This window comes from Oncorhynchus mykiss, chromosome 19 (genome assembly GCF_013265735.2).
Source record: "Oncorhynchus mykiss isolate Arlee chromosome 19, USDA_OmykA_1.1, whole genome shotgun sequence".
Lineage (NCBI taxonomy): Eukaryota > Metazoa > Chordata > Actinopteri > Salmoniformes > Salmonidae > Oncorhynchus > Oncorhynchus mykiss.
Window position 1 is genome coordinate 47,972,708 of NC_048583.1, and position 13,992 is coordinate 47,986,699.

At 45.3% G+C, this 13,992-nt stretch overlaps 1 protein-coding gene across 4 annotated transcripts in view; it reads left to right on the plus strand.

Annotated features, from left to right (window-relative positions):
* LOC110498039 (SR-related and CTD-associated factor 8) overlaps positions 1–8,599 on the plus strand; it is a 43,162-nt gene extending 34,563 nt beyond the window's left edge. For all 4 annotated transcript variants that reach the window (XM_036954964.1, XM_021574584.2, XM_036954966.1 and 1 more), the window contains 4 exons: positions 393–531; positions 4,356–4,412; positions 4,556–4,768; positions 4,929–8,599. In XM_036954964.1, coding sequence (XP_036810859.1) covers positions 393–531; positions 4,356–4,412; positions 4,556–4,768; positions 4,929–7,117 — 2,598 coding nt within the window. In that variant the 3' untranslated portion in view covers positions 7,118–8,599. The remainder of the gene's footprint in view (positions 1–392; positions 532–4,355; positions 4,413–4,555; positions 4,769–4,928) is intronic.
* Positions 8,600–13,992: the final 5,393 nt, after the last annotated feature.

Consider the following 13,992-nt stretch of genomic DNA (forward strand, 5'->3'; position numbering starts at 1 on the left):
CTAGATGCTTTTTATAGTGGAGATCAAGTTTATAAATTGCTTGGCTGGGCTGATGAGACAGTCAGTCAGATGGAACAGAGTAAATAAGCATTTTAACGTCATAGATTTAGCCAGTGGTAACTTATGGAAGAGACACTGAATGGAATGTGGTTTTAACCCATCAGCATTTACGATTAGACCCACCCGTTGTTTAATACATCTCAACTCTCAAAGCATTTAAATGTTGTTGTTTCTCATAGTATTTGTCTTAAACCATGATTATCAGTGGGAAAATATTGTTCCTCCAAATTCTTTGATTGTTAAATTATATTACAGTGATCACATCTCAACCATGCATATTCATCCCAGCACTCATTTCACTGGTTTGCTCTCCTCTCTATCCTCTGTCTCAGCTCCCTGTGGCCCAGGCTGTCCCTGCTGGGGGTCTTGTGCCTCCATCCTTCCCTGTTTCCATGACAATGCCCCCGCCAGGCTATGGCCCCCCGCCCACCTTCCTCAGAGCAGGGTTCAACGCCTCCCAGCCTCCTCCAGGTAAGACACAGCAGTCTGTAAAGAGTATTGCACAAAAAAAGTAAGGTCTATTGAACAGATTGTGAGCGAGCTAAAAAATATATAGAATCCCCCTCCCCCAAACACTTTCTAGTAGAAATAGGCTACTGTATATAAAGAGGGACAGTCATTCAAGTTAGGTCTGTCCAATGAATGCAGCACTGTAAAAAGTGCAATCCAATCCCGATCATCTGCAGGGTAAAACGTCATTTAAGTTGTATATAGTGCAATAGACTACAATATTTGTTTTTCTAATTCAATATAGATTGACAAATAATTGTAATCAAATGAAATGTTACGGTATAATGAGTTCATTACCTATAGCCTATAACAAAATATTAGTACAATTATGAATAGGCCTATCAGACTAGGCTTTTACTTTGAAGAAATGAAGCTTTACTAAATTCGAGGCCAGAAGGTCTATACAGTCAATTCACTCATCGCACCCTCCTTCGATTGCCTCTTCCGGTTGCCAGGAAAAGTCCCTAACGTGATCGGTGTGAAGTGTGTGCATACCACTACCGATGCATTTAACAGAATATTCGGGCTGTTCTCGGCGCCGCTTGATAACTTCAAACACATTCCGTCTTTGTGCAGGCAGTAGTCTACCGGTAAAATGTAAGTTATGAATCGCAAATCACCATGTAGCTGCCACTTCGATGTCGCCAGTCATTTTTACTTCAATTTGGTTGTCAAAAATACTATCAGCTTGCACTGGATATTTGCTGAGGAATGCTAGAGCTCTCCTACCCGAGCCTGACGGGCCACAACATTATACATTGGGTTAAGGATGGGGTAGGGACAGTTTTTTTCCCATCAATAACTAAGGTATAGGCATGGCTCGGGTATCACAAAATTGTTCACTAACATTTGCTAGTGCTCTGCTGCTCAGTGCAGTCATATCTGGCTAAGATCATAACATTGTCAGAAGTGTTTCAATCTAGTCAAATATGAGACAGGATAGATTATTTCACCGACAATAATGTTTAGAATGACGAAAAGTAGCTAACAGCTAACTGCTCTCATGTCTCTTCATTGAGCTGAGCTCATCTCTTTGTGTGGATGGCTGAGCTCATCCCTTTGTGTGGATGGCTGAGCTCATCCCTTTATGTGTGGATGGCTGAGCTCATCCCTTTATGTGTGGATGGCTGAGCTCATCCCTTTATGTGTGGATGGCTGAGCTCATCCCTTTATGTGTGGATGGCTGAGCTCATCCCTTTATGTGTGGATGGCTGAGCTCATCCCTTTATGTGTGGATGGCTGAGCTCATCCCTTTATGTGTGGATGGCTGAGCTCATCCCTTTATGTGTGGATGGCTGAGCTCATCCCTTTATGTGTGGATGGCTGAGCTCATCCCTTTATGTGTGGATGGCTGAGCTCATCCCTTTATGTGTGGATGGCTGAGCTCATCCCTTTATGTGTGGATGGCTGAGCTCATCCCTTTATGTGTGGATGGCTGAGCTCATCCCTTTATGTGTGGATGGCTGAGCTCATCCCTTTATGTGTGGATGGCTGAGCTCATCTCTTTATGTGTGGATGGCTGAGCTCATCTCTTTATGTGTGGATGGCTGAGCTCATCCCTTTATGTGTGGATGGCTGAGCTCATCCCTTTATGTGTGGATGGCTGAGCTCATCCCTTTATGTGTGGATGGCTGAGCTCATCCCTTTATGTGTGGATGGCTGAGCTCATCCCTTTATGTGTGGATGGCTGAGCTCATCCCTTTATGTGTGGATGGCTGACCTCATCCCTTTATGTGTGGATGGCTGACCTCATCCCTTTATGTGTGGATGGCTGACCTCATCCCTTTATGTGTGGATGGCTGACCTCATCCCTTTATGTGTGGATGGCTGACCTCATCCCTTTATGTGTGGATGGCTGACCTCATCCCTTTATGTGTGGATGGCTGAGCTCATCTCTTTATGTGTGGATGGCTGAGCTCATCCCTTTATGTGTGGATGGCTGAGCTCATCCCTTTATGTGTGGATGGCTGAGCTCATCCCTTTATGTGTGGATGGCTGAGCTCATCCCTTTATGTGTGGATGGCTGAGCTCATCCCTTTATGTGTGGATGGCTGAGCTCATCCCTTTATGTGTGGATGGCTGAGCTCATCCCTTTATGTGTGGATGGCTGAGCTCATCCCTTTATGTGTGGATGGCTGAGCTCATCCCTTTATGTGTGGATGGCTGAGCTCATCTCTTTATGTGTGGATGGCTGAGCTCATCTCTTTATGTGTGGATGGCTGAGCTCATCCCTTTATGTGTGGATGGCTGAGCTCATCCCTTTATGTGTGGATGGCTGAGCTCATCTCTTTATGTGTGGATGGCTGAGCTCATCTCTTTATGTGTGGATGGCTGAGCTCGTGCGGATATTTCTCTCACACCCTTCCTCGACCTGGAAAAACTGTTCTGTGGGCATGTGCATTTGCATCACACATCTGCCAGTCAATGGTGGCCATGAGTATTGACACTGACCAATTCAGAAGCTTGTTGAGGCGTGAGGTCAGTATATAAACACCCGGACCTGCGCGTCTTAAGTGCTGAGGGTTGATGTCAGTGGTGTAAAGTACTTTAAGTAAAAAAAATACTTAAGTTGTTTTTTGGGGTGTCTATACTTTACTATTTATATTTTTGGCAACTTTTACTTCACTACGTTCCTAAAGAAAATAATGTACTTTTTACACCATACATTTTTCCTGACACCCAAAAGTGGTCCAATTCACACACTAATCAAGAGAACATCCCTTGTGATCCCTACTTCTTCTGATCTGGCAGACTCACTAAACACAAATGCTTTGTTTGTAAATGATGTCTGAGTGTTGGAGTGTGCCCCTGGCTATCCGTAAATTTAAAAAAAATGTTTTTAAATGTTGCCGTCTGGTTTGCTTAATATAAGGAATTTGAAATTATTATTTTTATACTTAAGTAGCAATTCCATTTACTTTTAATACTTATGTTTATTTAAAACCAAATACTTTTAGACTTTTACTCAACTAGTATTTTAATGGGTGACTTTCACTTTGACTTGAGTCATTTTCTATTAAGGTATCTTTACTTTTTATTCAAGTATGACAATTAAGTACTTTTTACACCACTGGTTGGTGTGAGGAATGATTTTTGGCAATTGCAAAGACTTGGGCGCTGCGGTAGAGTGTGAGAGAAATGTCCGTACGAGCTCAGCCATCCACATAAAGAGACGCACGTGCAATTATTGAACTGGGAACATTTTCATACTGAGAATTTTTACATGACGTCACAATCAGAACGATTGGGAAGTATTTCACTCTGGGGAGATTTTTACGTGACACGGGGCTCTAATCGCTGGCCAGTTGTTTTGTTCCATGATGACGTTATTGTTTCAGGTATTAATTGCTTCTAATAGGTCAGAAAATGATGCATTAACCGTGAATTTAACCGACTGTTTGTAATGAGGGATGCCACACCACGTTTATCCTGGACACATAAATACTAGGAATTTGCGCTGGCTTCAGCTACGCTGGCATGCAAGATAAATGAAACATCTCCACAGTGTGTACCACTGTCCAATCCAAGGCCCAAACATGACAAGTGAGTGATCTGAGGCAGTTTGGTCTTTGATTCTCGCGCATCAGCTTGGGAAATCCTCAAGGGAAAGTGGACAGTGCATTATATGAACAAAGCACTGCATAAATTGACCAAATTATACATATTTCAATAAGGGGAGAAACGTGAAGCAGGGCATCCGTTTAACAGTAAAGGAAGTTTGAATGGTCTAAATAGTGATTTATTGTTAAAGTAATGATAATGGTGTGTTGTATCTCCCCCTGTAGGTTTCATGCAGGCAGCAGGTGTTCCTCAGCAAGCAGGCATGGGCTCAGCTCCTACATGTAAGTACAGCATGTCTATAGAAACCATTATGTTGCATTACTTTTTGAGTAAATGTTGCCAGATAATATTAAAATGTTATGTGATATGCTTTATTTAAAATAGACAAATCTGACATATGGTTTGTTCTGTTCCTCTCCTGCAGCTCTGGTGCAGCCCTCCATGTCGCAGGCTCAGGACAGCATGAAGGACTCCCCGTACGGAGCCACTGTCCCAGGAAGCTTCATGCCCTCTGCCATCCCTGGACAAGGGGTCTTCAACCCGCTTCAACCTGGAGTCCAGACGCAGCAAGGAGCCAATGACAAGACGGGCCAATCTGCTGATGGCATGGACGCTGCTGCAGAGTTAGTACTGCAAGGTAAACTATAATCTAGGGTTCAGGTGAAAGTTTTGCCATTCTTTTGTCTGTTCTTAATGACCCATTTCGAAATCTTTTGAAAAATGTCTCACTTTCTCAAGACTTTGCTGCTGATACCTGTTTTTTGCCATTAAATAATTTGTGTTCCTCTTCTCTCTAGGTATGCAAAATGCAATGGGTCGTCGTATGGGTCTTCTGGGAATGCACCCCTCAGCCTCCCTCACCCACCCCCTACAACAGCAGGGCCTGCCTGGCCAGAGGATGCCTGGGCTAATGCCGCTGGACCTCCGGCCTAGTATGCTCCAGGGAGCCGGGGCCCGCTTCCCCCTCCTGATGCAGCAGGGCCTGTCCCAACAGAGTATCCTGGATGCCTCCCTCCATGCACAGGCCCGCGCCAGAGCGGCCTCCCAGATGGACCACTTCAACAGGACGGAAGGGGCCTTCAACCGGGGTCCCAACCCCCCAAATGAAAACATGTCTAAGGCTGAAGACCAGCCTTCCTCTCGGGCAGACGAGAGCCAGCAGGGGAGGGACCAAGACTACCGCTTCCCCCCGCCCCAGGAGAAGCAGAGCACAGGCCTGCTGAGGACACCTCCCCTGGAGCACAGAGAGTCCATGGGTGGAGGTGGACGTGGTGGGGGAGCTGGTGGTGGGGTTATGGGTGGAGGAGGAGGCAGACCTGCCCTGCTGCAGACCCCAGTGAGGGAGCCAGCTAGAGACAGCGTGGTAGGGCGGCTTCAGGCCCTCGCCGGCTTCACCCCCCAGACCCAGAGTCGCTGGGGGCCACCTAGAGGGGACTTTGATGAGCGTGACATGCGGGGCTCACCAGCCGGGGTCTCCAAGGGCTTCCAGGAGGAGCGCCCTGGCTTCAACCAGGGGCAGAACTTTCCCAACCGCTTTCAGAACCAGAACCGCGCTGGGGCAGGAGGAGTAGGTGCTGGTGGTCCTGGTGGCGGGGGTGTTGGAGGGGGCCCGGCGTGGAGTCGTGGTGGAGCTGCAGCACCGTTCGCTGATGCTGACATGCCACAGGACTTGGATGAGCGCCGGCGCGCTTGGGACAGGCAGCAACGGGAGAGGGACGACAGGGACTTTGACTTAAGGAAGGAGATGAACGGCAACCGCCGTGAGAGAGATAGCCGCGAGAAAGACCGGGAGAGGGAGAGAGAGAGGGACCGGGAGAGAGAGAGGGACCATGGTCGTGAGCGTGACAACCGTGAACGAGAGCAGGAGCGTGACCGGGAGAGAGAGTGTGAAAAGGAGAGGGAGAAGGATCGGGAGAGAGAGCGTGAAAAGGAGAGGGAGAAGGATCGGGAGAGAGAACGTGAGCGGGACCGTAACAAGCGTGGAGCCTGGACACCTCTTCTCCCTCTACCACAACCCCTACTTCCTACTCCTGCCCTGACCCCAACCCTCTCCCTGACCCAAGGCAAATCTCAGGCCCTGCTGCAACTACAGTCCAGGCTTCAACCTAAACCTGGATTCCTAACTAAACCGGGTCTGCTTCAAACTCCAACCCTCCTAACTCGGTCAACATTTCAAGCCCCAACCAAGTTCATTCAAGCCCCATCCCATTCTCCAACTCAAGCCAAGAATGAAGCCCTCCCCGGGCCTGAGCCCCAGACAGAGTCCCAGTCCTCTACCCAGACCCATGCTTCCCCTAAGTCTGAGTCCTCATCCCAGAACCAACCCTCTCCTCAGAACCAGTCATCACCCCAAAACCTGGTTTCCTCTCAGGCCCAATTGCCGTCCCCTCCCCAGGCCCAGTCCCCGCCATGGGCACAGCCCCTGTCCCCACCACCGGCACAGTCGCCTCCCCAGGCCCTGTCCCCACCACCTGCACAGTCGCCCCCCCAGGCCCTGTCCCCACCACCTGCACAGTCGCCCCCCCAGGCCCTGTCCCCACCACCTGCACAGTCGCCCCCCCAGGCCCTGTCCCCACCACCGGCACAGTCGCCACCCCAGGCCCCGTCGCCACACCAGGAGATCACTGACACCCAGGAAGAGCCAGAAAAACTCCAGGAAGAACCCATGGAAGAGCCTGAACCAATAGAGGAACCTCCATCTCAGTTGGTCTATGGGACGGGGTTGAGGATGGACACTGACATAGTGGCTAAGCCCACACCTGAACGGGCTCCCACCCCTACCCTCTCCCCCACTCCAGCCCCACTCTCAATGTCACCGGTCCTCACACATCGCTCTGAGGAACCCCAATGCCTGCCAGAACCCCTGGACGTGCAGCAACCACCACAGCATGCCTCCTCCTCCCCTAAGGACAATGGACTGAGTGAGCCGATGGAGGAAGCTGAGAAACAGCCAGTGGTAGAGCAAACTGACACTGAGGGGACATAATCATCACTCAGTAGGTAAAGATCATTTTGTAAAGTTGTCTCTTCTCTGTACTCATGTCAGCCACCCACGGGACCCTGGGTAGTAATTTGCATAATATTGTCTGATGACCTAACAACCAATTTTATTTCTCACATAACGGTGTACTTCAATAGATGGCTCGCTAGCTGATTAAATGGTAGGTGATTATGTTTTTCAATATTTTATTTCTTTCTTTTTTTTAAGTTGTAATGCCACCCCACGATTTAAAGCTTGGTGAATTTGAATGAAAATTGCTTGCCAAAATGTTTGAATTGTAAATGAGAAAGAGCTTTGACCTTCCTATGGAAGAGTGTACGGATCCTGGCTGTTTCCACTGAATTGAATCCAGATGAGGGAATACTTGAAAACTGCAGTCACTGGCCTGTTTTTTTCTCTTCTTTTAAAATATGCTGCAGCAAAGTTTTAAATGAATGCCTTTGTGGTGTCCTATATATATGCTTCTGGTCTATAAGCAGAATATAGCCTACATACAGTAAGAACCGTACAGTTGCTTCTAAAAAGGAACATCCTAAAAGATTAAAAACATGACCTGTGTTATCCCCAAAAGAAATGTCTGTGATTTGTTCATCATAATGCAGTGATTCAGAGGACAAAGTAAGCCAGAGAGATAAAAAAAAATATATATATATAAATATATATATATATGTTTTTTTTTTTTAAAGGATGGTGGATGTTGGGTGCATTCTGTTTTAGTTTGAAATAAACATGCTTTGTTTGTTAACAAATGCTTTAGGACTGTATTTTCTGACCCAGGACCAGTGGAATAATGTTTTACACACAGACTATATGCTTTTTGTGGTGGTGTCACATACAAACAGCTGTGTCACTCAGTAGTTAGACCATTGACTTGATGTTGTCGTACCCCATTAAGTCAGGCAGGATGTAAAAGTGCCTGTACTTTGACATCAATCTATTCTATCTAAACCGCTCTTAAATGTGTTGTTTGCGACCATGGGATTAATTTGTTATGTTAGCTTCTGCGCACTCTGTACTTCCCTATACTTCTGTTTGGTCAGTGACTTTGGGATCGGATTGTGCCTTCTTGATTTGATTATTGTTCAGCATAATGTCACCAAATACACCACACTATGCTCAATGTGCTGCTTTGGTTTCCCTGAGGCTGTACAACCCCTCAGAGACAGCAGTCTGTCCAGCAAGCTGACAACACAGACAATGATCTCCTTTGTCTGTGTGATCATAGCTGAGCAGCCTATACACCATTTAGCCTATGTATACGGGGAACCAACCAGTCTGTTTACTCCATCGTTGTGTGCATGCCGGCCTGTAGCCATTTATTCTCCTTTGTCTTGTTCACTTCATACTTCTTCAGTGCATTTCTGTTGAGACACTATACTACCAGGACAGGTTCAATAGTCTGAAGTTCTCTCAGAGAAGCAAATGTTATAAGAGTTGTGAAGTTGAATAAAGTTGAAGGTAAATCAGCATTTTTTCCCTTGTTGTCATAAATCCTAATCTGGGTAGATTAGGGACCAGGATCCTTGTTCCACACCATTACACCCCCTGGTTTAGCCTCTGGACTATAGATCAGGCTGCACAGTTAGAACACAGAAGGCATTCCACATGTTTTCATGGCTGGCATTTGAAATTCAAAAGGCCCAATCAAGGACATTACCAAGAGTTTGACTTTTATTCCGTATCGTATAAAACTTGGCAGAAATATACAAAGGTAAATTCCACACTGTTTACATCAGGGATCATGAACTAGATTCAGCAGAGGGGATTTTTTCATTCTTGAACAGATGGTCAGGGAGGCTGGAACATAATTACAAATAATTCTGTAGACTGCAAATTGACTGCAAGAAGCCCAAACAGATATATTTGACTAAAACATAATCATTTCTAACGTTGTTTACATTTGTATACAATCACATTACCTCTATATTATGTGTGGGACTACTGTGGAACATATCTTCAAAATTAAAATCACTTGGAGCTGTTTTGCTGGTGTTTTTATGTTCAACAATAAAAAATAAATACAAAACTTGGCCGCCAGTTAGGTAACCGTGATCTGCATCACACCTACACCAATAAAGGTGTCGCAGTACTGTCATGTTTTAGCAGTGAGACGAAATACTGACCTATCACTCACACTGAACAGTGTGAGTGATAGGTCAGTACATAACACTAGCTACAGTACATAATGCAGAAAGTTTTATATTGACATGGCAGAGAATGATTCCTGTCAGAGTGATCTGAAGATGAGCATAATCCAGCTATCTGGTGTTGGCCGTAGACATATGCACGCAGAGCAGAAGGAAGACTGGGAGGGATAGAGACTACGAGGGATGGGGGGAGGTATAATAATGATGGCGCCAACGGAGAAGGGGTTCCAAACCAAGAAGAGTTCCAATGTTCCATCTCATTTTTTAAGCACTGAGCAAATTTCAGGTGTGCTGGCACTTTGTGAAAATTCTGTGCAACTTCTAGCGCGCCTTTACTGTGAACACTGAGGCTGTACCTGCTTTAAGTTACAGTTTCAACAGAGGCCAAGAAGGCTACTGTGACTATTTGATCATAATGTAGGCCTACCATCAAAAACATTTCATGTGGAAATAGCTGTTCCATCAATTTATATATATTCCTTTATTTAACTAGGCAAGTCAGTTAAGAACAAATTCTTATTTTCAATGATGGTCTACGAACAGTGGGTTAACTGCCTTGTTCAGGGGCAGAACAACAGATTTTTTTACCTTGTCAGCTCGGGGATTAGATCTGGCAACCTTTCGGTTACTAGTCCAATGCTCTAACCACTAGGCTACCTGCCGCCCCTATGGTAACAGACAACGTGTGGTTTTCAATGTAGGCCACATTCCATGAGACTTCAGAAAAAAACATGCAGGGTTTGACATGAACCTGTTTATCCAATTATTGTGTGTGTTTGATGCAGGAAACCACTTTACAAAGTAAAATGCATCATTATTCCCATACCATTATTACAAAGAATCAGACATGATTCTACCGTCTATTGGCTACTTAGCTTATTCAAGCCTGTCTCAAAATACAACACTGCTCCTTTAATACAAAAAAAAAGCTCTTTACCTGACTCGCTTTTCAAAGATGTCTAGTATACTCTTATAGGAAGCAATCACTCCCCTATTGCTGACTACAAATTATCTATAACTGGGCTAAAAACTCACTAACTAGCAAAGGATATTAACAAAATGTGCACACGTGGCTGCATGCAGCTCTCACAACAAGCACATCTACTCACGAGCACTCATGCTGTAAGCACAGTCCAGTTCAAAGTAAATTGCACAGATCCATATATGGCAGTTGTCTATTTGCATATAGGCCTACTGCAGCTCTGATTGGTTATGCTGCACTGGTCTGTGTAGAGTACGGGCTGAGTAGTGCGTGTCAATGCAATAGAATCCTACTCCGATGCGGAGTACAAAAATCTCTTGCATAGTTCGTTTTGTTTCGGTATGTTGCATTGAAAGTGGCTAATATTGGGTTGATTCGATCACAATTGCCACAGTAAAGGGAAACGTTGATAGTGGTCACCAACCATTTGAGTCAAGATCACTGAGTCAAAATGCAAGCTGAGATCTACCACTAATTACTTTTTTTTTTTTTTTTTTTTACATAAGCCTATGCAACATTAACTAATTTAAAAACAGTACTGTAGCATTGAGGTTTGTGCAGTAAGCCCAATACATTATCACTGCATATTGGCTTTGCTTGAATTGCCCTGCCAATGCATTGTTGTTCGGGCCATTTTGAAAAATTATATTTAGAAATTTGAGGTATGCTATATGATCACACCATTAATAGACCCGTTGTTGTATTACTTGTGAGGCACAGCTGAGTGAGCATACATTTCAATCATTAGCTTTTTATTTTTCTGTGCTGATGGTGCCTGTATCTGATGGTCTGTCTCAGGTGAGGGAGAGAGCAGCAGATTGAGGGTCCGCCTCTCAACATCCCTCCGCTCTCCCTGTCCTCCACTGACACTGACCAAAAAGGGACACTGTCTTTCAGATGATGGTGAAACTCAAGTCGCACCGCATTATTTCTGCCTCATGCACAAATTCATGTTGTTACTCATATGAACAGAGAAAGTGAAATGTTCCTTGATATTAAAAAACACCTAAACTGCTAATAATCACAAAAACGCAAGCCTATAGATACACTTTCCTACTCGTTCATTACTGCTGCAGTGCTTGTTGTAGCGTTGAGTGGAAATAGGAAGAATGCACATTTTAGGGCTTCTAAAAGTGTTGAATACAAAGTGTTGACAGTGCTGAGTAAGAACTTAAACATGAACTCACTCATAAAAGCAGCATCTCTTTGCTGTATTCGTTGACAGTGTCTAGACATTTTAAATTATATATTTATTTTTAAATGTAACCTTTATTTAACTAAGCAAGTCAGTTAAGAACAAATTGTTATTTACAATGACAGCCTATTTACAAAACATTTGGTTTTAAACGTTTTGAAATTTCACAGTATCAATTTTGCTGTAGCATTCTTTTATGCCTGCTACGTTACTGCAGACACGGTCATCTGTGCCATCCCATTTGCCAGCAGTAGGCCTATAGTGCACTTAATTTGCTCTCTAGGCCCACTGGGAAGGTAGAGTTTGTACCTTCAGACACTTTAAGTGGTTCAAAATAGCAACAGTTTACCTATCCGGCCCGCAGGGCAGCTGAATCGGTCCAACTCCCTCCAACAGCCCGAGACAAATAAATAAAAAGAACAGAAGGCTTTATCGTTGTTTTTTTTACAGAAATGTTTGGTGATTGACTAGGAATGCCTTGGAGATCGCAATCGACCGGTTAGTGACTACTGCTCTAGAAAGTTGAGTGAAGTTCAATCTCCCTATGTGGGCTTATATTTCTGCGTGCGGCAGTATCGGGGAACAACACGGACGGCTTAGGGGGAACATTGGCTCCAACCCAACTTTGCTATTTAGTGAAAGTTCATCAAATTATCACATATGACCACCAAGCACTTCTGGACATCAGATCGACAGTTACTAATCTCGATTTCGACTTCAAATACGACTTCAACTCTGATTCAGCTATTCCACTGTTCATACAGGACCTTATTCCTTAGTTCCATGGGCTACCAAAATGCTGCAGGCGTAGATGCAAGAGAAGAGGTGGAGTCCTGGTGAAATTGAGAAGAGCAAACTGAACGGCGCTCCCCTCCTTTCTATTGGCAAATGTCCAGTCACTCGAGAATAAGATGGATGAGCTTCTTTGAGAGTCTCCTATCAGAGAGACTTGAAAAGCTGCAATATTATGTCTTTCTGAAATGTGACTGGATGATGACCCTATGCACATAGTACTCAGTGGATTCTCCATGCAGCAGTAGGATTGGATGGTGGCAATGGGGTAGTCGAATAGAGGAGTGTGTTTTTTAATAAATAACTGGTGTGCTGCTTCAAGTGAGAAGGAATTCTCAAGAACGTATCCAAACCAAAAACCATGGATTACAGGCAATGTCCATGCTGGGCTAAAGACTAGAGCTACCGCTTACAGGGACATGAACACATACAATAAAAACCCGCTACGACCTCCGACATATCAAACATAAAAAAAGGCAATATAAGCGGAAGGGGGAATCCTATTACACCGGCTCCGACGCTCGTTGTATGTGGCAGGGCTTGCAGATGATAACAGATGGCAAAAGGAAACCAGGCCGCGATGCAGAACTCCTAAACGAGCTAAATGCCAGTAATGGTTGCTTCGAAGAATATAACACTGCCTTGCGTGAAAGCCCTATTTTTCCGGTGACTGTGTGATCCCGCTTTATCGTGGCCGGTGTAAGCAAAACGTTTAAACAGATGAACAAGGCTGGAATACCAGGGCATATTCTCAAAGCATGCACAGAATAGCTGGCGAGTGTCTTCTCTGACATTTTCCTTGTTCCACTCTGTAATCCCAACATGTTTCAAGCTGACCACCTGTTCCCAAGAGCTCAAGGTAACCTGCCTAAATGACTATCGCCGTGTAGCACTCACATCTGTAATTATGAAGTGCTTTGAAAAGCTGGTCATGACACATATCAACACCATCCTCCCAGACACCCTGGACCCACTCCAATTCGTATACTGCCCCAACAGATCCAGAGATGATGCCATCTCAATTGCACTTCACACTGCTCTCTCCCACCTGAACAAGAGGATAAATAGCTATGTGAGAATGCTGTTCATAGACTACAGCTCAGCGTTCAACACCATAGTCCCCTCAAAGCTCATCACAAAGCTAGGGACCCTGGGACTGAACCCATCGCTCTGCAACTGGATCCTGGACTTCCTGACGGGCCAGCCCCAAATGGTGAGGGTAGGCAACAACACCTCTGCCAAGCTGACCCTCAACATGGTTGGCCCCTCAGGGGTGTGTGCTTAGTCCCCTCCTGTACTCCCTGTTCACACACCACTGCGTGGCCACACACGACTCCAACACCAAGTTTGCTGACGTCACGACAGTGGTAGGCCTGATCACTGATGACGATGAGACAGCCTACAGGGATGAGGTCAGACTCAGCAGTGTGCTGCCAGGACAACAACCTCTCCCTCAAAGTTAGTAAGACCAAGGAGCTGAGAGTGGACTAAAGGAGAAAGAGGGGAGAGCACACCCTTATTGACAGGGCTGTAGTAGAGCACATTGAAAGTTTCAAGTTCCTTGGTGTCCACATCACTATGGACATAACATGGTCCACACACACCCGCACAGTCATGAAGAGGGGACAGCAGGGCCACTTCCCCCTCAAGAGGCTGAAAAGATTTGTCATGAGTCCTCGGATCATCAAAAAGTTGTACACCTGCACCATCGAGAGGATCTTGACTGGCTGTATCACCGCTTGGT